The 24,532-nt window shown below is 34.7% G+C and overlaps 2 protein-coding genes across 2 annotated transcripts; both read right to left on the minus strand.

Moving 5' to 3' along the window:
• Positions 1-786: 786 nt before the first annotated feature.
• On the minus strand, positions 787-6,140 carry LOC120332934 (matrix metalloproteinase-14-like). Its single transcript, XM_039400282.2, has 10 exons — positions 5,976-6,140; positions 4,146-4,332; positions 3,605-3,747; positions 3,256-3,463; positions 2,824-2,955; positions 2,486-2,633; positions 2,153-2,333; positions 1,899-2,040; positions 1,641-1,794; positions 787-1,510 (listed from the first exon to the last, which is right to left on the minus strand). The coding sequence occupies exons 1-10, from the start codon at positions 6,060-6,062 to the stop codon at positions 1,264-1,266; spliced, it is 1,629 nt and encodes a 542-aa protein (XP_039256216.2). The 5' UTR covers positions 6,063-6,140; the 3' UTR covers positions 787-1,263.
• Positions 6,141-11,715: 5,575 nt separating this feature from the next.
• Positions 11,716-24,290, minus strand: LOC120332962 (acyloxyacyl hydrolase-like). The gene is made up of 11 exons (XM_078119506.1): positions 24,163-24,290; positions 22,071-22,267; positions 21,183-21,385; positions 19,984-20,167; positions 19,702-19,845; positions 19,290-19,359; positions 18,658-18,889; positions 17,908-18,066; positions 16,381-16,513; positions 15,278-15,374; positions 11,716-13,045 (listed from the first exon to the last, which is right to left on the minus strand). Exons 1-11 carry the CDS (start codon positions 24,263-24,265, stop codon positions 12,840-12,842), a joined length of 1,728 nt encoding a protein of 575 aa, XP_077975632.1. The 5' UTR covers positions 24,266-24,290; the 3' UTR covers positions 11,716-12,839.
• Positions 24,291-24,532: the final 242 nt, after the last annotated feature.

Raw genomic sequence — 24,532 nt, forward strand, 5'->3', positions numbered from 1 at the left:
AGCAAAACATAAAATTGAAATAGAATCCGCCCTAGCCCCTCAGCCCCCCTGGCTACGCCGATGGAGTCACGTTTTCCCAGACGTCGCAGTCGAAATTATGATGTATCCGCATTCGCGGGTCGGAGTCGAAATTTAAGACTTTCGATGGGGATAAAAGGAGTTATTAAAGTTTTATTCATATACTTATTAAACCACGTCAAGCTACTAAGCGATATCAACAATACATACATTCTGTCTGTATATGCGTAAGTTTTCGTAAAATTTCATTTTCCAGTAGTTGAAAGCTTGAGTGGAATTTTATTTTACAAGACTCGGAGTTGTGAGTCGAAGTCAAAATGTTTTTCAGCTCGGAGTCTAAGCCAACGGTTTTTTTTTAATCGGGAGAATCTTGAGTCGATTGCAAATTTCCCTCGACTACACAGAACTACAGTCTGCTCCCACTAAAACACAATAAGACATAAATAAAAGAAACGTAATAAGCCACAATGCAATCCATCAGGGACTACTATCATTTTAAATAAAATAGTCACTCCAGAAGTATTCTGTTCAGCGTTACCAGAATATTTGAATAAACTATATATATAGATATATAAATTTCTTTTTCGTTTTCCCGTGTTTCTTTATTGTATATACCCCGGCCAGAAACAACATGAATAACAAGTTGAACAACTTCCCTAATGACTTCTTCCTCATGCGGAAAAATATGATAATACCCATATTCCTTGTAGAATTAACACATTCAACTCAAGTCGATTTCCAATCATTACAAAATATTTTGTTTTTACTCTGAAATGATTTATTACACAAAATTTGAGATTGGATGAAAATTAAAAAAAATTGTCATGAAACAACTATACAACTCTAAATGCAGATAATTGAGGAAGAAAGTGCAATAAAGAATTGGCAAGTAATAACATCTTCATAAAATAATATAAAAAATGTAAATAAATAATAATATAACACATTGTATTTGGGGAATTCATATATAACACACGTACACACATAAATAGAATTGGCTTCAAAAATTCAAACAATAAATACAATAATATAAAATATTTAAGAAGAAAAGTTGCAATAAGAATAATATCGTTGAATGCATCTACTGAAGTTTTTGATAATTTTCTATCCAGTTTTGTACCCATCACTTGCAGGTTCGATTACATCCTAGTTGTTTTCCGTTTGTATCGAGCTCTTGTCCTCGACTTTATTTCTGGGTGAGTTTTTCACATGTTAGTGTAAGAAGCTAGCTAACGCTTGATATCATCAACAAAGTAGCATCGATACGATAAACATCAACAGGGTTGACAACATAGCACGTGGTACAGTATTGAAGCGGGACGAAGCACCGTTGCCATCACCATCATTTACATCTTCATTTTTGTCTCCAATACCGGTTTCTTCCGGTGAAGATTTTAACGTATTGTCTGTACATCCTAGCCACCAAGCGTCTGATCGACGGGGATATGGTGTCTTCAATGATTGTGCTACTTCAACACGTTCATCATCGAATCTGAAACGAAAAAAGAAATGTATATGACAAACATCTGATGCCAGAAAGTACTGAACAAACCAATATTGAGGTCTTTCCTGTATTAAAACCACGTCAACAGCCAATTTTCTATGAACAGTATAAAATTTACCTCCAATAGTATCCATTTTTGAAAAAGTACGTCCTGTCCTTCCATTTCAAAGCAGCATCCAGTCGCTCTGGCAAACCTTTCCAAACTGAGAGAGGTCGGGGATACCCGTTGTCAGACTTACGAAGAGATGGGTTGTATCGCCAGTATTTATCACCTGAATTAAAGAAAAATGAATTTACATGAATGTTGAATTATTAGCCAACTAAAGATAGTTGAATTGCGAAACCTAAAAAAATATGTAAATGTTACTCATGTTACCTTTAACGAAATATACTTTTCCGTTGCCGCTCCACACAAAAGCAGTGTCCAAATTTGACGGTATTCCTTTGTAAACCTCTGAAATTCGCTTGGGGTATCCATGCATTGGGATTCCATTGATATACCGATGAATAACATCGCCCTGTTTATAAAATCATTGGATTTAATACGATTCAAATCTTATGGTCGAACATATTGCATATTTTATTATGATTTTTGAAGAACTAGAGGGGACATAGTATTCAATTTTGTACCTGAAATAAATCAGTGTAAGCTCCGAATGATAAACTGGCATCAACTTTTCCTGACAAGCCCCAGATTTTCTTAGTTGACTTTGGATATCCTGGTTCCATTCCCTGGTCGTTGAGTTTCCAAAATTTATCACCTTTGAAAGCAAATGTTGTGCCGTTTCTTACCATAGTTATGGCATCAAATCTGAAAATTTAACATGTTATTCAGTATAAAAAACTACTTGTCTGAATAATAGCTCAACAGTTCTTCTATAAAAGAAGTTATTGCTCAGATGAAATGAACCCGAGCTTTCTATCGTAAATGAGTCAAATTAAACTATTTTTGAGCAAACATACCTTCCGTTACAAGCGCCAACGGGAGGTGTTTTCGTTGTTGTAGTTTGTCTTGTTATTCCTGGTCGAGGCTTTCTTGTTGTTCTGGGTGGTGTAGTTGAAGATTGTGGTCTGTGCTTGTCGCTGGGTGAGCCGTATAAAATTCTGATTGCTAAATGCACAAAACGTTTCAATAATTATAAGCAAAAAAATCAAGATCCTGTGAAATTATAACACATCGGGTGGTAAAGTCATCTGCATTAACGTATCAAATATAGTCATTTTGCTTTAAAATTTGCGACTCATTGATATAAGGGTTATATGATGAGTTAATATCACATAAGATAACCAAATGCACAAACCTCGAATATCGTCATCATGGAGACCGTCGTAATTTGGATTGTAAAATGGGGCCATCAGTGCTTGATTCACATCGCTATGAGAAAGACCGAGGCTATGTCCAAATTCGTGAGCAGCAACAATGAATAGACTAACTAAAAACAATATTGAATAATAAGTATTTAGTAATTATTGGTACTGTTTATTAGAATTATGAGGGAATTGCAGATGTTGTTTCTAGTAACTGGGAGTGCCGTGTATAGTAAAAGAAACATTCTAACATTATAAGACATGGTTAGAAGACATATTAGGCGTTTTGTCTATAGCACTAATGCCAAACAATAAATTCATTTAAATCATATCAATGAATTATTAGCTTTATTATCAAAACTTTTTTTTTATCATTATTTGCTCTGTGACATCGCTCTATTTAACAATGTAATATTTTTACATACCTCCTTTATCAGCACTGACAGCCCACTTTTCAGCTTCGTCAAAATGCGCGTCTCCTCCAAATTGGGGGAAAAATGCGTGGGCTAGTGTTTTACTTGGCCCGTCGAATGGGTCGCCATCACCGTGAGCTTTTTCTGCGAATTTTATTTCGATGTCAGCTTTCGATGATCTCACTTGTCTGAAAGTCAACCCCGATTCTGCTTCCCATACCTTGAAATAGGTAATGAAAATGGCATTAAAGTTACTGCTGTATTGTGGTATTTATGTGGTACGCTCTAAACAACGTGATATATTCATTTCGTAAATACGAAATTGATATTAATTTATGATTTCTCATTAACAAGTTTTTACCTTAAAAGCTTTATTAATCGCATTTTCTGTGTCACGGCGACTAATATCAGTTGTATGAGACGCAATTTTGTACGTCAAGTGCTTCTTCTGCCATTTGCTTCCCTGAAGTGCATACCTCTTCTTTCTCGCAGCGGCGTCGCTACCTGAAATGTAGTGAATGTAATATTTGTGGGGATAGTACTTGTTAACGTTGAGGATATAATATATGACCACGTTGCTAGCATATTTAAGCAAACCAAAGTTTTTCTTGGCTGTGGTTTTTTGTAAAGCCCATGTTCCCAAATTTCCTGTAATTTATCCGAAAAAAAAATTTGAGTTTTAAACTTCGAAATTTGGTGTATATTTGGTCGTAACTATCAATTAACACCTACGCTAATGCGAAACCTACCATTACGTTACCATTTACATGTCAAGACTATAGATTAGCAGTGTTCCGATAGTTAATTAATATTTTACAACCTTACTTTTGGACGCCAAGAGTGAAGCCCAGCTTTCTTATAAGATAAATATGGATTAGACGGTCTGTATGGAAAATACATACCAACTACGTCCCGGTTTCCGCATCTCGGCGAATCCATTTTTTCAAGGGTGGTGTGATCGAGCTGCCCAGTTTGTTCTAAACCAGCAAATCTTTGAAAATTCATTACGGCAGCTGAAAGATCGTGTTGCGACATGATATTACCAAGACGAGGATTGTAATCTATGTATCCAAACCGAGCCAGGAAATCCTGTAAAATTTAAAGATATAAAACACATTGTCGGCGAAAATATTGTAAATGTTTTAGGGTCAACGATTCACAGGGCAATTGTCTAAGGCTAAGCCACACGTTTATCGAATTCAAGTAGTGGTGACTCAGTAGGTGTCTCATGTTTTACCGCACGATAAAAAGATTACGTCATGTAATAAAAGTTGTGAGGACTTCGACCAGCTGTGGAAAATAATTCTGCTTTTGTGGTGCCATGCCTGGGCTCTCCATAAATTTGGAGAACTACGTTTCACAGAGAAGTATCTTTTTAATCGAAATAACCGCAGGTCAAACCCAACGAAAGACCATATTTGGAGTAAAAGGTTGTTGTTTTACGTGGGCGGAGTTTACCAAGTAAGACATATCATTCAGGAATATCTTTGTTTGATACCTCACTGTTACGTGAATCTTTCAAAATAGAAAGCAGAACGGCATTTAGTTCCAATACTGTAGTGTGTATGTGTAATATGGGGCTGACAAATGCGCTATATTTATTTATACTCGTGAAATACTGATGAGATCGGTGGGTTTGCCTTCAGCGAGGGTCATGTCCGCTCGCTTACTAAAATATTACGTCATAGAAAAGTAGATAGGGTAATTCAGTTCTTCAAAATCTACCACAGTTACATTTTGAAAACGGACTTTTATCTTGGTCGTAGGATAATGCACTTCTGCATGAAATGAGCTCGCCACACTATAAGTGTCGTTAAAAGCTTAGAATAGCTATATGAGCTCGCCATGATATATTATGGGTTTCGCTCTCACTGTGATAAACTTTCATAAAACATGTAGTTTGAAATTTTTTAAAACTTCGGATGTGCGTTAATGCTATCATTGACATAAATTTAAATATTTGTGGTATTATAATAACTATAATAACTGGACAAAAGCTATCAATTGTCTGTCGCCCCAAGCAAAATTCGTTGCGTTAATTCATTTACCATGTTGAAGATTTATGATGAATCTTATATAATTGTGCGCTGACCTATCTACAAGCTATCCTACCAAAGAATTTTTATTATCACACATTTACTTTGTTTCATACGAATAAAAAATGGTCATTTAAGTAAAGTTTTTCATTTATATGAAACGATTTATATTTGATTTTTTATTTGCGTATAGTATGATATGACGCCTCCTTTTTATTTGTCCGTAAATGGACATTTCGATATCAATTTTAATTAAGTAACAGTCGCTTTGCATTGCAGACAGTTTGGAAAGAATTGCATGCATTGCAAATCACGAGATTATTACGTCACCATGTGTAGTTAATAAAAATAAATGATTTTGGAATCGGTTCAATAAACGTGCAGTTCACGATTCGTTTGTTGACATTTATTTTGAAACAATCTGATGACATGGATTTTTAGGTAAAACCACCGAACTATAACATAAACGAATTTTCCTAATAAGGAAAGATTTTTCGAAGGCGCATTTATTTCGCTTCTTTAAAAATACTATTTATAAAAAATATAGAAATATGCAATTATATTATGAGAAACATACATACCTATATAAAAAAAAGAAACTATTTGACACTACCGTATAAGTGCGAATACAAAATTAATACAATACAAAACCAAAACGTATGTACTAAACTAAGTTAGATTTGAACAAGTACTCACCACTCCCTTGGATTGTGTGGGTGCTGGATGCGCTCCTGTTGCACAAAGTAGTACAAACATCAACACTACGTACAAGCCCTTTTTCATGTTTTCCTTTAAGCGTTTAGTTAAAATCAGTTTTATTACACTCGAACATTAAATATCAAAAAATAAATATCTGAAATGCAAACGTTTTACAAATTAATCAAGATTGTATCGAATTATTAAGTTGTGGCTGTATATAACCGTACGGACAAGCAACGTATGAATAAGCATATTGTAATATACCCTGCTGCTTTCATTAATGTTTCTTTTTATAACACACAAAATATTTAGGTCACATGTCTCAAAGCTTTCATTTAGGTATTTCTGCCTTTTAAGGTTGCAATTTGCATTTTGACTAATGATGATCACAGTTCATAATGCTGACATTTGCAAGTCGCCACAAATCATAAAAATTAAGTCACGAGTTGCCGAGGCATTTCGTTTATTGGAATGAACTTTCCGTTACGGTTTAGGAATAGCAAATCGAGGAAGTTCATAATATTGCTCGACTTATTTCATTTCGATTGCGGTTATGATATTGTATTTAGTACTCAACAATATAACGTTAAGTTTGTCACAAAAAAATATGAAATGTTTCATTTCAATTCTCAATATATACTATCTGAGAAGTAGCTATGGTCTTAACCTTGAAAAATGTTGCATTCGAAGTTATCTCCGTTCTCTTCATAATGTAAGTTGATTTAGGCTCCTGTCACTTTCGCTGACACTAAGCATCTATTATATATGCATGCTTCGCAGAATATAACAATAACTATCTCACTTGATACATGACAGAGCAAACACTCGCTTCGTTTACATTTGAAACGGATGGTTTAAAGTTGCAGCTCTATCGTTTATATACAACTTTCTCCGAAGAAAAAATACCCGACTCACGCGACTTGACAAGAAAGGTGTTTAAAGATAGAGTTCTGGCGTAAATCCACTTCACGCACGTTCGAGAGAGACAAATTCTCTCTTTTTAGTAGACGAGAGAATATTCTCCCTTCGCCAGTTTGCCTTATAAGGTAATTTAATATCGTAACTTGACGGAAAATTTTCTCCTTTCCTAGGACACCTGAAATTTGCCATGAATAATCGCTATTTCGTTTACAAATTAAGTAGAACGTGTGTCCGCTAAACTTCAATTCAGTTACGTTATGTTTGAGATATTAATTTGGGTCAAACTGTGGGCTGTCGTACAGTCAGAAGCTTCTAAAATCTTTCCTTCGATTAAGTTTTATTCATATTATCCAGTTTAATTAGCGTTATTATGGTTTCTAATAACTCGTTTTAAAATTGTTAGAAATCAGTGATTTAATACATATTATGTCGCCGTATGATTGCCGCATCGCCTACACTGGCGGATATACCTATTAATTTGTAACTATCATACTTTGTCATGGATTTGGTGTCAACCATAAACCAGTCATTGAACTAACAAAATAAGATTCATGCCTATACAAATTCACCTATACAATCAATGGTTGGCAAATTTGGTCCTGTAATTTGCAGTATGTTGAATGAAATATATATTTGCTGGTTATTTTCCATAGTGGTCTAAATACCATACATTTTAATTCGATAGTTTTTTATTCTAAAGTTCTCATATATTTGTTTAATCCAGATATGATATGGCCTCGATTGCTTGCGATTTGCAATAAATATTTTGTTCAATTATTTAACAGGAAAGTTTTTTATGATTTTGTAATAATTCTGGGCGTTTAATGAACGGCATCAATTCGTTTTAATGTTTTATTCATTTAAAGATGGATACAAAACAATACGGTAATCCATTGAAAAAATTTACTTGTGCTTTTCAAGTAAAAATAGAATAACACCAAAAAGAATTTCTCAAGATTATATCGAGATCAGATTATTATGCCACATGCTCGACTCTCTGAATGTATCGGGTGCGTGAGTTAAAATAGAATCAAAATCGCTTACTTATTGGATTGGCAATTATTGTCGTTTGAAATATATAATATTGGCGTGATGACAGAAGTCTGTTTGAAAAAGAGAAAACAAAATCAATGCGCATGTGTTTTTGCATACTAAAACGTAAGTTACCTATACATATCTACGTGAGTATGTGTTTTTGAGTCACTCGAATATCCTTTCGAATGTATTTGTATTTTTGTGAGTGAAACTATTTAAGATTTCAAGTACTACCAATTTCGAACAAATTATTTCTAGAATATGCCACATCACTTATTCATCCTCGGACGAAAATATGACTTATGCTCTTATATGCAGAAAGGTAATAAAATTCCATTTCCTCCGTGAATCACATCACAAGTCAAAAATTGACTATTTTTATATGCATTCAATGAGCTAATAATGTTGAAAATTATATATTGATAACACAGCTACACGTGCCCTTTGTTTGCGCACTTGCGCACAAAGGAGCTGGAACTCTGCTAAGAGTATTCTTGCGTCATTGCAACTTTTTCCGGCATGGATCGTAACAAGAGTCATATATAATTCTTCCTATTTACCCGTTAGTAGGTTCCAAGTCTATTGTGCTACAGATACCCAATTCACTATTTACTCATTCATGTTGAATTTTCCCTATAACTATACTTTTGTCTAAGGTGCCATCATCCCACGAATATCCCAGCATGATGTTTGTAGTATTTCAGTACCGTGGATTTCGTATTGCTCATTTGCATACATGGCCACAGTGTACGTCCGAAACCAATTTGGAATATTATTTTTAAAATAGATACATTTTCTTACTTTTATAGTTATCTGAAAGAAAACATATTGCCACAAGAGTAAAATAAAATCGTTTAGCGCAAACACCGATTTATACATTCAATTAAACGACTTCATAATTATGCTCTCTGCAAAATATGATAATTTAGGGCGGCTATGATGTATAGGCTACCGTATATAACTAAAGAAGCGCGTGATGAAGAATTTATAAAATGGATATATTTCGTTAGCAGACGACGTGTTTTCAAATTTTAAACAATCTTGTTCATTCGAACTTCTTGTTTTGCCACGAATTATCCCATTTCTGTCCAACTTACAGAAGAATCATTCTACAATATATCGTTTTACGAGGATGTCTGATTATTAGGTGATTCGTATTTTCAGTCAAATGTCGAAGATGAAAATTCCTTGTTGGATACGTTTTTCTTGGGCCCTATGAATAAGAAGCATGTATGGAATAAAATAAAAAAAATCTTTTATTTCACGCTGTGTCAGCTTTGTTTGTTGAAATAACATGTGAAAATGATGTGCTCAGAAACAATAGCTTATTTGGCTACAAAGTAGAAAGGTAAGTTTTCTTCACATTTAAACTTTTGCTTGACTTAAAATATACAGAAAATTAATCATCCGTGTGACAAGATGAAGTCACAGAAAATGAAACCTTCTGCTCAATTGTGACTCATTGCATATTGCGGACGTGCATACACGTCAATTGTGATTGAGATGGGGGAATTTTCTATTGTAAGCTTTAGAAGTGTTCATTCAATACCATAGGTGGAAAAAGTCTGTTCTCACATCAGTAGGCATTTTGGCATCTTTCAGCGTAAATTTTTCCATGAACCATGCCATAGTATTTGCATCACGTTAGAGATTCCCTTTCATTGTTTCGGAATATTTTGGTCGCTTTGCACATTTAAATTAGCAAGCACGTGACAGTGCTTTATACGAAACTACAACAGGATTTAGAACAGAGGTTTCTGGTACGTTATCTGTATGGGGTGCATAGATTATCCACACGTGTGGAACAATCATAATCTCCATATTAAGTAAAATTATATAAGTAAAATTAAAAACTATATTATGTAACTGTATTTATTAATACTGTATTTGTGTCCTTTTAATTTTAGTTTCACATAAATGGCATCCAGCCACGTGCTAGACTCATTACGTGTCAATACTACACAATAAGAACAAGCTGTCTACCGTATTGCCAAAATGACGTTCAGCAACGTCTATATTGTATTGCTTTCTCTAATACGTCCCTCGAATATTTATTTTTCATAATTTCATTTATGAAATCATAGCAACATGTGTTTTTATACATTTAAAAACAGAACTCGGCAATTCATAGCATCATTCTCGAATTGCCAAATACCAATTACGGCCCATAAAATGTTTGTATTGATTTCAAGGTTGTATCAAAAGTACACTATAGCTAAAAAGTCTACAGTTGAATTATTTGCGTCAATAAATGTTCATTACCTCAATGATTTTCATTCAGTTTGTGGTCTCCTTGGAAGTTGGTAGACATATGGACAATCAAATCCATATAGTTATACACGATGTAAACATAGAATTTAATGAATTTGAATGTTCAAATTTATCAGCATCAGCTGAACGTGAGACTGTAGATGTTTTCTTTATCATAAAATCATTTTTCCATGGATATTCTATGCTAACTATGCAATTTATTACAACAATATTTGTCAATGGGTGCCTATTTGCGCAAACCAGTTTTATATGAGTTTCTTATTATTTCAACAACTTATAAATATATATATTAGTTTTTTTTTTAGGTAGTATGCTTCACAATATTATCATTGACTTTCACCAGTTTTTAGGATCTAAATATGCTGTATGACGTCACTGACTCCGATAATAGCAATGAGAGCGCAGGATGCGAATTCAAAACAATAGGTTTATACATCCGTGGAATATTTGCATCGCTCTTTTCAACTATGATACATAGTACTCAGAACTATCAGAATATTCCAATATTTAGACGGATATTGCGTCAGTATTATCTGCGGAGATATAACTATTGCTGACATCATTTACTTTTCTTCTTTCATAACCTGGTTACAGAAGTTCACAACCTTAAGTTACGTGCATGAATACCCATCATCTATCCTTAAATATATGCAAAACTTTTGAAAAAAATGACTACATTTTGCTGATACAATGCATACCTGTCATATACATTAACTATACCTTATCATATATTGTTCAAAATATATTGCACCACAAAATGAAAAGGACTTTGGACATAAATTCAGGTTCGGAGTGAGGTCGAGCGCGTCCCTGGCGGTAATATTCCAGATCTTCCCTCAAAACTAGTTAAAGAATGGAGAGTGACTAATAAAAACGCAAAAACGATTATCGAACTTATCGAGCAAAATTAATATGAGACATCGAAATCTTACTTACATCAACTTCAAACGGCTAATCATGGATATCTGAATCCTGTCAGTAATTTTCCAAGAAAACCTTGAAAGGAAATTAAACGTTCAAAATAAGCAAATTTGTCAGACATTTTTTTTAATTTTTAATTTAAGATGCCCGAGGTTGTCCACCTAATATGAATCTGTAGTTGCCCCAGGAAAAAAAAACTAGGTAAAAGCTCAACTGCATTTAAGAAATGTTTGAAAAGCTTTAGTTTCAACCGAAAGACCGTTGCATAGAATCGGCTTTGACTATGGGTATAAGTTGACTTACCTATACACCGTGCACCCTTGAGCGATACTGTTCACGTAAAGCCGTGTTCTCGTTATATTTTGGCCCAGGTTTTTACACCTCATTTAGTTAATTACAAGCGAGTGTCAATCAACTAAATATTTTCCGATGTTGCTATTACTTCCACTGTTGTTGTTTTGTAAGTTGTCATTACGCATCCACATAGATTACCAAGGTTGATGTTGAGCTGTTTAGGTTTACTGTATGAGGTTTTATTAAGTATTGTGTCGTTTTGAGTATGGCCCCTGACGTCATCTGCGTGTCCCCTTCTTAAAGGGGGTTACTTTGCTTTGAAGACAGTGCTATGGATTTTTAGGCAAGCGAAACAAAATGTGTGGTGCCGGTCAAGTGCACTGTTCTTCGACTTATGTCTCTAGCCTAAATTCAAAACGGCAATAACTAAGCAAAGATCTGTTTAGTGTTTGCTATGAAATTTTGTATCTTCGTTCGTTCTGTATGGTATAGATAGAAAATACAAATATTCGTATGTATATGGCAGGGGTGGCCAACCTGCTTTCGACCACATCTGTGTCTTAGACCCGTACGATCTTGAACGTGTATCCTGTCTCTTTTACTCTGTTTAATTATTATGCAGATGTGACATATGTTACATTTTGAGACAAATAAAGATACATACATATACCATATTTTGCGCATGTACGGTAGTGTGTTCTTCATGTTTTAAAACAAAGAACAAGAACGGCAAGAAACTGTTTCAAGGCAATTTTTTAGGGTATGTCAATAAATTCACTCAACATCAATACGATCGACTACCTAAGACGTGGCAACCGACCGATCGCGATCGACGTGTTGGCCACCCCTGGCATATAGTATAGATAGAAGAAACAATGGCGCCTGGTTACTCAGCGTTGGTTCGCTTCTGCTTGATTCACTTTACAGTTGTGTGATTGTTCATTCATATTTGCAATATAACTCACAAATGTGAAGTAAATTTGCAAATACGTAACTGATTTATACTTATTATATATACATACTTTGAATAAATATTGCAAACATGCGTTTCATATATGATGGACTCTATTGCATGACGCGTCTGATGCATTCGGGCTATTTTAATCGAATTTACTTAAAAGATAGTTACGTAAATTGCACAGACCAAACTTGGGGCACAGACCACTCTGGGTCCAGAATGTAGCAATCTCGTTTCAGTTGTGGTGTGGGGCTTAGCTGTGGTTATGGTTTTGTAGATTGTCAAATTTACATTTTTGTGGCGTAAAGTTGCACTGACCTGTAGGAATTGCCGCAATATGGTCAATGATAATCTATATTTTTAAAGGATTTACTTATTCATCACAAATTGAATTAGTAAACCAGCTCACAATTACCCAACCCGCCACCAATTAGGCTATCACAATTAGGCCAATTAATATATCAATGTCCGCCTTGATCACCAAATATTGTCCTGATTTTATCGTTATTTGGATTCGGTGCCCCTAATATTTCTGGATACTTTGTTTGTATCTGGTTCCACATATACTCTGCACTGAGAGCTTGAGATATTTGTCCTGGATGAAATCCGTCCACTGGTTCAATGACTTCCCATGCTTCCCCACCTTGGGTTTCCCACATGTTTATGACTAAACAAAATAGAACATGCACTCCATTATCATCTAAAAAATCTATTTTGCATTGAGCAGTGGTCCACTTTGACTATTTTATATAAAATTCATTATCGTATGGAATGTTTTTCTTATAAGAACAAATTCCAGACTGGAAAAATCTAATTTGAAATAATTGTTGCCCCACCTTTCTCTTTACTTTTCAAGTGTTGCAGAGTTTCTATATTACTCCTATAAATACAGTTAAATTATTCGTATCTAATTCTGTTTAAAAATATTTCTACTTCGGGAAAATCTCCAAACTTAGCGAAATAGTTGGCAAATGATTGCGAAGAAATGATTTATCATTGAAATACGTGTATACAGAGAATAGTTAGTTGTTTCTTGTTTGTAATAGAAATCCAAATATAAAAAAATGGTTGTTGTATCTCATTTGAGTCACAAGTAATTTATAAAGAAACTTCATAATGCTATAAAGAAGACCCAAACCGACAGTCTAATAATGTAGTCTAAATTTACTATAAATTTGGACATTAGAGCTCATATTATTGCATTAAAGTTTGCATTGCATTCTTTCAATTTCTATTGGTTTTCGAAGTATCTTTGATGGATATGAAGCAATATGTCAAGCCACGATTGAAAATTTAAGGAAAGTGCTTTCCTTTCAAGCAACCGTTATCATCGCTGGAGTTACCCATTTGTTGAATTGGAGAAAAAGTTGAGGCATGTCACGATGGAAACTCTGTAGAATTACCAACTTCGTCATTGACTAAGCGTGAGCTGCCTATAACGCAGTGGTCATCATGCGTCAATATCGTCTATTCCATAGAATAAGCTTGTTAACGAATGTAAACACGTGTTTCATAACCGCAATATGAACAGATACCGGACAAACATCAACGAAAACAGACTTTCTCCGCTTTTAAATAAATAATATAATGACAAACGACGTAGTCTCTTACTCGTGATGTAACCCTCGCTCAATTTATCAAAATTTATCAAAACCTATATTCATTTAATTCAGGTCACCAAGGAAAATATCTGGTAGCACTTTATGCAAACAAATTAGCTTCACCTTCTATAAAACTGACAATTTCAACTCAATGTCTCGTAGGCTGTCGTGGAAGAAAATACCAAAATGTGATAAGGAGTTTTCCGCATTGATTCAGCGAGAAGATGCACCCCCCACTGAGAAGCACGGAGGTATGAATGACTGATATCGAAAATTCCAAGAAATGAAAACTAGAACTGAAGGGGACCTAATTTGTTACTTAAGTACTATTCGAAAGAGTGGATAAAATCACGTTACATGGTTAGTATATATAGGCATTCGGCTCGGAACATCACATAAGATATCCCAGGTAATACTATTCTTTCAAGTGCATGATCAATTTGATTTGGATTTGAAGCTATGTTAGAGATATAAAACAAGCCTTCCAATATATGACTAAACCTAGAGCAGGGGTCGGCAAACTACGGCCCGCGGGCCAGATCCGGCCCGCTGAGTAATGTAATCCGGCCCGCGACGCTTCACTGAATTATAGTAACAAAACAGCTGTTTTGCCGAATATATTCTTTACGTAACAGAATTTATTGTGAGACAAGTGTAGACTAAATTATATTATAACAAGTATAAAATTAACAATTACTCGTTTAATGAGATCATAATTCAATTATAATTAGACAAATGACAACAAAACGCAGAAAGGTTAATGCTAAGTGCAAAGGGTTCAATGGCGCCAAATTTTTCAAATAAAATTTTTTGAGATTCAATGCAATGAGGAAATAAATATATATTCAATATCACTGCTTGATTTTTATTATAGAAAGTAAAATCCTTACGTTTTTCAACTTTCTAAAAATATGTGTGGCCCGCCAATGACTTGTAATATTTTGGCCCGCGAGCGACAAAAGTTTGCCGACCCCTGACCTAGAGTATCAGAATTTCAAGAAGCCACATTTTAGACACTTACACGGTAAAAATAATCTGCGTGACGATGTTATGTGTTATTGTTTTTATGTTTTAAACGACGCGTATGCAGTATGCACACTTTTCGCAACGAACGAGTCCCTGTACAAACCTTCATTGATTACTAATAATATGATAGGAGTTCGATTTTTGTAGGGACTAAAATTATTCGGATTCGTCATTGCCCAGGTAGTTGGCATAGTTTTTGAACCGCAGAAATAAAAAAAAAAAAATGTATATATAGATATGGCGGCTAAATATTGTCGCTTTACTAAACTTACTTGCATGTATATCGAAGTCGATGTAGTACATTTTGAAGTTTTTAAACTTTTCTTTTTGAGTGATGTTCATTGCGACAGCGCTCAGGTTAGCCGCTCTCTAAAAGATGAGAAAATTATTTAACATTTGTGATCATATAAGATAGAAGGACGAAATACTTTTAATTCATTGAGCATCATCATTCAATGAGAATGACACGCCGTACCATGAAAGAATGAACGTATTCAGTGAATAAATATTGGTTGTCGGGGCAAATGCGTCATCGACGATCCTATATGTAAGGCGGTCTATGTTCGGTTTGGGGATAAACAATGACGATTTCCCGATATGGTTATAACGAATATAGAATGATTTTACAATTATGCACAATTCTAATGCTTAAATATAAATATATCTTTTTATGCGATTTAGGTATCAAAATTTAGATGAAGTCCTATATATATATATATATATATATATATGAGAGTATTAACGAACAAATAAGCATGAATCACCGCCAGAAATTGAGTTCAGAACAGCACGATTGTAAATCGAGTTCATTAGGTTACAGGCGGGTCACATGTTCATTACAAAGTCATTGCGGCTAGGAGTAGCCGTGGTCACAATTTTCACTTGAATGGCCTCCTTCGCAGCGGGCTGATTGTCTGACGTATATACAGCTGATTTGATTCGCACGCTGTACCTCTATCGTATGACTAATGCTTTACAAACTCAAGCTTTTTATATGGGTTTTATACGCTAATATATTATGTAGCTATGGCTCGGCGTTGCTTTACCATACCCCAAACGTTGTGACTGAATATTTTGATGACTTATACAGTAGCCTACTATGCTACTGCCTGAAATAATAAAAAGTAGTCCAGACTTTACTTTGCGGGTTATATGTGGCACATGCTTAGTTACTGACTGATATAAAATAAATGGAAAGTGATAATTTTCACGAGAGTTATCGAAGCCACTTATTATTACGTGTTTGAGTGGTTTCCTGTCTCGGATATAATTTGCTAAAATAATTCGCGTTGGTGTTAAGTTTAGAGTTAGTGACTCCTATAAACGTTAATATCATTCACACATGGTCACGTGATAACAAATGACGTAATCGTACCTGGGAAGTGAAGTTACGTAAAGTAGTGTTGCTATTCATCCATCCGGTACACGGGGACACTTCCAGACAATTCAAATAGTCGTATAAGTTCTGATACGTAACATCTTTGTTGAGTTGACCAATTGGGTGATATCTGTTCAAGGAATTGTTATGTGAGCATAAAGATATTTTAAGTGTCATGGAAAAGTTTTGCGACTAATTGTGGATTTTTTTTTAACATATAACCATTATTAATAATGTATATCCAAATATGGTACTATATAGGCCGCAGGAACAGCCGATTGCTCTATTTATATTAATTAATTAACTGATTTATGTTCATTTCACATCGCAACCCAACATGTCACGTCACTGAGATTTGATTGCGTATTGCAGTTGGTTCATAATCTTTGCGAACGTGTCAAACCCTTTCGTTACCCTGTGGCACGGGACTCGTTAGCAGAGAAATGTTTTATTTTGTATGGATTGTGTGAATGGAAAGGGGAAAGGCAATAGATGCAACTTTGGAGATCCGAAAGCTGAAATGATAATGAGAATAGGGATGGCGGAATCGAGTCTGGATTCGATTCGTTATATATATATATATGTATTTTTCGCTAGAAGGCTGTTACGTTTATTTATTTCAAAAGTCTCTGTGGGTTCTGAGGGATTCGTTTTTTTTTGTTCAATTCTGTCTACCGTGATAGATTGGATACCCATACTACTTAGTTTTGGCCTTCTTGTCCTTCCACATATTTGAACATAGCTCCCGTGTTTGATTTCATATAGGCTTGTTTAAGTGGGTATGTTTTCTCGGTGAGATATGTCGAGAAATCGAGATTCGGAATCGAAAATTTAGTAATCATATAAGAATCCATGCTTGTAAGTAGTCATACTTAGCATCCTTAACTGCGAAACATCGATGTTTGTAATAACAATTTAAAATATTTCGGAGCTATAGGCAAAAAGCATCTAAAAACGCTATCACACAAAAATACGCCCAAACGTCTGCGATGATACGACAAAGTTTCGATGAAGTGCGCTGATATTAATCATTGTGAGGTTCAGGAAAAGTTATATATATCTGGGCGTAACTATACATATTAAAGCCCCTTTAAGAAGGGAAATTTGAATATCTGCTGTAAACTGTAATATAAAGTTTTTTCACATGATGGATAATGGAATTACTTTATGACATACAAATGTTTCAGATAACTATCGTTGAACCCTTGGAGCACCTCCCGGGGGTTCGATCAAACGCATGTTACGAAACGCTGGCGTATTGCTTCTCTCCAAGCGGTAGACCTCTTTTTTCTAATGACGTCTAGGCAAATGACGACAAGTTCCTTGGTTTATTTAGAATCGAGAACTGATTCATGTTGTCCTACTATTAGTAATTCTACTATAAGATTTGTTACATAATCTTCGTCACGTTTCTAAGAATCGGTATCTGTTAATAATCGTAAAAAAGGAGAGAACTTGCTTCCATTTTCCTAGATCAGAATATTTCTGCATACCATTAATTATTGAAATTTAAATCACCATTACCTCTGTGACAAAGTATCCCATAATACTCGGCCATCTGCTAATCCGCTAATAATAACTGAGCTTCCGTTGGGTAAAACTGTATCGAGGTATTTGAGTGTGACCATTGTGTTTGTATGGAATTCAGCAGCAGTTGTCATATGAGCGATCGTATCTATATGTCTTTGAAACAAAAATTTAACATGAATTTATTAAGTAAAAATAGTGCACATCGGTAAAAATAAAATGGTGATAAATATTCCAAAAAAATGTTTTGGGTATATGAGGTATTATTTAGCGCGAGAAAAATTTAATCTATTATCAAATAAAACCACGTATATACGTGAAATTAAAATTGAAAATACCGACTAGGTTATTCAATTTAGTATATGTTATATCCGAGAGAAATTCAGAACTTTACTACATATGTATGTTCTTGACTGATTAGTGCAGTCTAACGGTTCACCATCATACGACAAACGTTTTGTGCGTGCAGGCCGATTAAACATACTGACATGAATTACTCCATCTTCTTACTGAAAATCCGTCTACTTTGCATATGAGTATAAAAATGATAACGAGATTCAACTATGTTCATTCTATTCAAGATTAAACAGGGTTGTTTATAAACTTCATATCTTTATCTATATATGTAGTATTTGATATTATATTTATTTTAAATATATTTAAAAGTATTCGTATATCTGGAACAAGGTTATCGGAATCATATTGAGTAACATGAATGAGGGATGTACAACATTATAGATTTATTACCCATTACAAACATCATTTCCTATCAATGCTAGAACAACAATCGCTGGTTTGTCTAATGCTTGTTTTTTTCCAATTGATTTCACAATATCATTCATTGAACTTGATCTTGCACCGTTTACGCCAATGTTTTGATAATCTCTATGGTTGCACAGATTATGATTTCTCAGTCGAAGGTAAAGTGAATCAATAGGCCCTTGGACTGATTCTGGCCAGGAGTTTGTGGTGCTGTAAGCTGACAATAAATAATGTTTAATCAAAATTACCTGTAGTCATATAATGTAATTTGAAAGTCATGTCATTATGAAGAATGAAAATTATAACATTTATGAGTAAAATCGTTCCGTTGAAAGTTAGAATGTGTGTTGAAGCAAGAAGAAATATTTTCATCACTTACATATAAATCGCTCACAGACCAAGGCGTATATTTTTCGATACACTCATATCGTATTTCAGCGTTTGATGGTGCAAAATAAAGAATTCCTAGTTAGTAATTATACAGGTCCCATTTTTTTAAGAAACCAGGACTTTCTACATTTCCGTAAGGCTTTATTTTGAATTCTTAACCTTAGATTTGGGTTGCGCATGGAGTTATTCCATTCAAATTTTAGCGTCTGAAAATGATTAAGTATTACCAGTTGTCGATGACAGCATTGGCCAATCTCCTTCGTTGGCCAACAGTACTAGAACATCTTCAAATGTTTTCTGTTACGGAAAAAGAATATTTATAAATAAGATCAAAATATATTTCAAGTTTTGTTTCCCATGCGCTCAGTATGTAAAATAATATAAGGGAACATCTTTCTTTGCGAAGTAAATTCATCAATTTTATAGAAGAACAAGCTTTTATTCATCTCATTCACCAGTGACTATATGCTATAATATAATGTGCGAACACGAACTCTCGTTTGGCTAATTCTTTTGGGTATTTGACAATAGACCCCTGTTGATCTACAAAGTAAAAATAGTAAAAATTCGAACACGTCTACTTTGACCTAATAGCTTTACTTAAACAAAATACAAATTGTGTATACAAAAGTGTACGACCTCACTCAATGTTGCCGCAGTCAAATATTGTTGAGGGATTCTAAAATGAGCGCCAGCAGAATCTCCTAGTATAATTATACTTCTTTGTTGCGTCTTGTTGCAATAAAGATCTTCAAATGAAGTTCCGCTAGTAGAGTCAACACCCTGGGTACGGTAGGTTGAATAATAACAGTGAGTTGAATAAGAAAAATGTTGGAAAATCAAGAGCTAAAATAGATCAAACCATTGTTCATCTATATATCCAATTTAAATATAGATATAGTATATAAAGTATGATCTTACGTAAATTCCATTACAGTTTGAGTCTTCAACCTTGTCTTTATTCAAGGGTATTCTTCCCGGGTAATGTTCAGGTTTTCTGTCATTACAATCTCTTCCTCTCCACATAAAACCACGTAACACACCGACATCTTGACTAAATTTGTCGTCGTCTTCGTCTTCAATTGGCAGATGATCGTCAGAAAATCTGCCAAGAAATAATCGAATCGGTTAAGATTTAGTAATGAACTTCAGGCCTAGTTTTTAAATCAAGTTTGGATTAGCCCCAAGGAAGAGTCTGATGAAAGAGGCCAATCCATTGTGTTCGAATCTCATCGTTGATAATTCACTATTTGCAAATGACGACGCAACATATCCATCAAATGCTGTCTCACGTGATAAGTCGTTGATGAAGCGAATGTGAGGTATTAGTGACAAGAAGAATTGTATTAGTAAAACCTGTGAATTATCCACTAAAAAAACAGGGATCCGGTATGCGAACATTTGGTGGCGCTGCATAGTTGGAAACAAAAGTGCGGTATTCAGAGATTGCGGGGGATCACAAACTCAAACTGCTTATGTTTACACCGGACGAAATCAACGAAATAACCTTTTTGTAGACGTTTCGATGAGTTGAATCAAATCAGTTTGGTCTAAAAGTTCTGTGAACCTATCCTTCCCTCTAGTATCATCAGGATTGTTATGAGCGTAGAATTTGAACCAAACGCCTGACTGCGATACCTTAAATCGACCGGCGTCCGGGAGTAATTTTATCATTCGATTTGCGATCCGTTTTGTCATTTTTTATAGTCCAAACATACTCTCGTTACATATTGTTTATCCAAGAGGTAATCCAAAAGTTTACCCATTTCAGTGAGTGAGATATATGTTGTGTCAACGTTGTTTCCAACTACCAAACGCATAAAAATGTTTGGCACGTGAATGTCATGCCGTGGATATAGCCATTGAGGTACAATTCAACAAGTATGTACAATTCTAACTTTTTGCTATTGATTACATTACTCTTCCTCAAATCGTGCAAAAACGTTAGTATAGCAATGTTTTTAATTAATATTAGAATAAAAAAGATTTCTGGGGAGTCGTGTGGATGATTACTACTTACTAGTTGCAAAACATTTAGTCGAGAACTCTTCAAAGAGGAGTCGAGGAATGCTGTATTCGAATGGCATAGTTACTCTGTTATTATGATACGCATTAATCACCTATTAATCAGATCACATATTTCTTTCACTTCTGGAATATCGCAGATTTTAAGTCTTTGCTGGGGAAGTTGATAATAAGGTGAAACAAGTCTTCTTGAGGAAAACGACGAGCTGATTGGCCTACCTGGGCTTGATCGAAATTTTGAAGGCATTGGAAATAGGTGACAATAATTTTTACCTGGATCTTGGGTGCAGAAACCAATCTAAAACAAAAGGGTGGAAATTAGGCATGGTCAAATTTATTATAGCCATCAATTCATAACCCTTGTTATGATATGAGTATGGATGTATTTAAACCAATTGGGTGAAGGGTATTGAATTATAATTATGGTATGATAGTAGGCTGAAGATGAGGAGTTGAAGTCTTGGTTGTTGTTGATCGATCAACCAATTCTCTCCGCCTCAGCAAGAATGAAAAATTGGCGAAATGTGGAAGATGTAAGACTCATTCTGCGATATCATGATGTTGCTCTTACAATACAATATCAAAGAACGACCTTCTTTTATAATGAGAATTGTTTGGCTTGCTTTGCTGGTTGATAAAATCCAAACGATAAACATATGATCAGGTTCTAAAAAAGAAACCAGGAGGATGCTTTCTTTGTTTTGAATTTTATGCATTCAAAAACAGGTTTGATATAAAGTTTTACGGGCCACAGTATTTATTACATATATATGTCAACAACCGTTTTTGATCTAACAATATCATAACGAGATTATAAGATTAGAGACACGCAAATTAGGTTTTTGAAATTATCCATTTAGTGACATAACAATTTGTTGCGCATAGTGCGTCAATGTAGACTCAAGTCAGGAAGGCTGTGAATTTCACCATATAACATGAAACTATAGGTATCGTTTGAATCTAGATATTACTTGAATACTCACATCATGGCAAATCAAATCTGGAGTTTCCTTGTGATATATCATATCCACTAAACTTGGCCCAAATTCATCCAACAAAGCATCGCAAGCCGTGGATAAAGGTGATGGTAGATAGCTACACAGCATATCGGCTGCTGTCACAATATCTATTGCATGAACTTGAGCAACTTGTTCCACGAGGCCGATGATGAGAACGCATCCTGGTTAAAGAGATGGTAGATAATATTATGTGTAACAACTTCCTGGATAACGTAGGAAGCTTTATATATTATTCAGCAATCAGCATTTATTACAGATGACCCCCTAGTCCACAAAAACAGTCAGATCGGAACACAATTACGACAGCCTACCACAAAGAAGAATAGCGATACACCGCATGTCACTTTTCAAAATATGACTTAAGCGCTTCTGCATCTCAGTGGTTTCTAACATAACATGATCACATATTATGACAATCGATGTGCAAATATTCAATAATGTAGGCCTACTGTTATCTTATTGAAGAGTTTTATTTGTCAGCAATTCAATAAAAGAATAACGTTTGTTGGTATTTATTGGTTTGTTAGGCGTTAATAAAATGTATGGGAACATAATGTGTTATTGTCCTGTATATATTTGTTTTATGTACTGTATATTCGTGTTTTAAACTCCCCTATCTATGGGCTTAACTCAAATTATTTATTCCTCATGCTTGGCAGCAAGAATAATTTCTAACTGATATATGAATGCCTCTTTAGCGCCTTGGGAATCTCACATCTGTCGTAAGATAATATGAGATACTTGATCAATTTACCTTACGAAAATATTAGCAATACCTATATTTGGCATATTGTACATACACATGGTGGCATAGGTTCCATTACATTTGAACCCATGACAAATGCACCTCCATACTATTGCACATATGGAAATTTTTTTGTTGTACGGATAGTTGAACCCATACTAACCCTAACCCATGGGTTTCAGCACCCGCATATTGATTGAACCCGCGGATATAGACATGGGTTCAAATGTACGTGGGTTCAAATGTACGGTCACCAGTGGCATATGCTCTTCGTGTAACAACTTTACCCTAAAAGAAAAGTGGAATTAGATCTTGATTTTGATGCGACTCAACCACAATGACAATTAATAAGAAATTATATCTTGTTTCGTTCGACTGAAAAAATAAAACTTTACTGTGACTGAACTTGCCATATATACATGTTTAAGTCGGTTTTCACAATCAACGTTGCTAATTGACTACTTCTCAGTTTAGCTTTATTAAACCAATACCGTGAAGAGGTAAAATCGTTCTGTCAATAGTATGAAGTATAATTAAGTTTTGTTAACGACTAATCCTAACAAAATTTTGTTTACTATAACGGCCTTAAGATTGTTTTCCACTTTCTTTTATTTATGCCCCAATTTATGCGTTTCAATACTAAACATACAGCCTTTGGAGCCCAGCACTCAGCAGACATGGCGAGGCCTTCTGAAGAAGTGTAAAAACATCATGTTATTCACAGTCACTTTCAAGAAAGACTTGCGGGCTAGCTAATAACTGAAACAGACAAAAATGAATTCGTGCCAAAATGGCAATCAAATCTTTATAATAAAGTGCAGTTTCTACAAAACCTATAAATTGTTGAAATGCGTTTGTTGGTTACTCGGATTGTGATAACGTTTATACAACTCCATGAAATAATTTCAATGAAAGTAATAATTAAAGCCTATGCCGAATCAAGTAACAGGAAACACAATATCCGAAAAGCGCGGGCCGCGACTGTTCATTGTTATATCTTAAAAATAATTCAGCCTCTCCACTATTTCATATCTTATAAATGAAGCTGCTAAAATTCTCAAATTCAACATATATTATACATAATCAATATTTTCTGATTCTCATGGTTTAATTTGAGGTAAGCAATCTGGTACTCCCGAATTGTGTGTACCAGTTAAGGTATAATTTTATTTCAATTTTCTTTATTTTAGTTCTATTACGAGTTCGGGGGCTGTCTGTGTTAGCCAAGTGAATTTACCCCCTGCCCCTAACTTTTCGTCCCTTTACACAACTTGATGTAAAATAGGCCAATAAAACATTTAAATTTTTTACCTGCGCAGTCCGTTCCACCATTTGCATCAGCGGTGACAGAACATATAAAAATATTCAATACAATTGAAGAACAAATTGCGAAATATAACACAAACGATCTCATATTTGTACGACCGTTATAGTACAGAAGCCGAGGTACGTCTTCCGAGCGCAGAAAACAAATAATTAATGATGGCAATTTGCACTCGTACAAATATCCATAGCAGTAAGTTGATAAGTATTGGATAATATGATTGGTTGACAGCTAGAACTACACATGGATCGCGTCATGGATTCCGTTCATAAAAATAGGCTTCGAAAAATTAAGGAAGTTCATAAAGAGGGATGTAATGCAAAGTTTTTGTGTGATTGTATAGCTATATTTAATTTT

This window comes from Styela clava, chromosome 13 (assembly GCF_964204865.1).
Source record: "Styela clava chromosome 13, kaStyClav1.hap1.2, whole genome shotgun sequence".
Classification (NCBI taxonomy): Eukaryota; Metazoa; Chordata; class Ascidiacea; order Stolidobranchia; family Styelidae; genus Styela; species Styela clava.

Bases quoted from the DNA above. Each gene is read 5' to 3' on its own strand.
- LOC120332934 (XM_039400282.2), bottom strand. From the start codon at position 6,062: ATGAAAAAGGGCTTGTACGTAGTGTTGATGTTTGTACTACTTTGTGCA. The intron at 2,634-2,823 runs GTTTGTGCATTT...TTGTGCATTTAG, and splicing joins CCATGATGACGATATTCGAG to CAATCAGAATTTTATACGGC. The intron at 1,795-1,898 runs GTAACATGAGTA...TCTTTAATTCAG, and splicing joins AAAAGTATATTTCGTTAAAG to GTGATAAATACTGGCGATAC.
- LOC120332962 (XM_078119506.1), bottom strand. From the start codon at position 24,265: ATGAGATCGTTTGTGTTATATTTCGCAATTTGTTCTTCAATTGTATTG. The intron at 22,268-24,162 runs GTAAAAAATTTA...CTCTTTAACCAG, and splicing joins TGGTGGAACGGACTGCGCAG to GATGCGTTCTCATCATCGGC. The intron at 16,514-17,907 runs GTAATGGTGATT...TTCCTTGAACAG, and splicing joins TGGGATACTTTGTCACAGAG to ATATCACCCAATTGGTCAAC.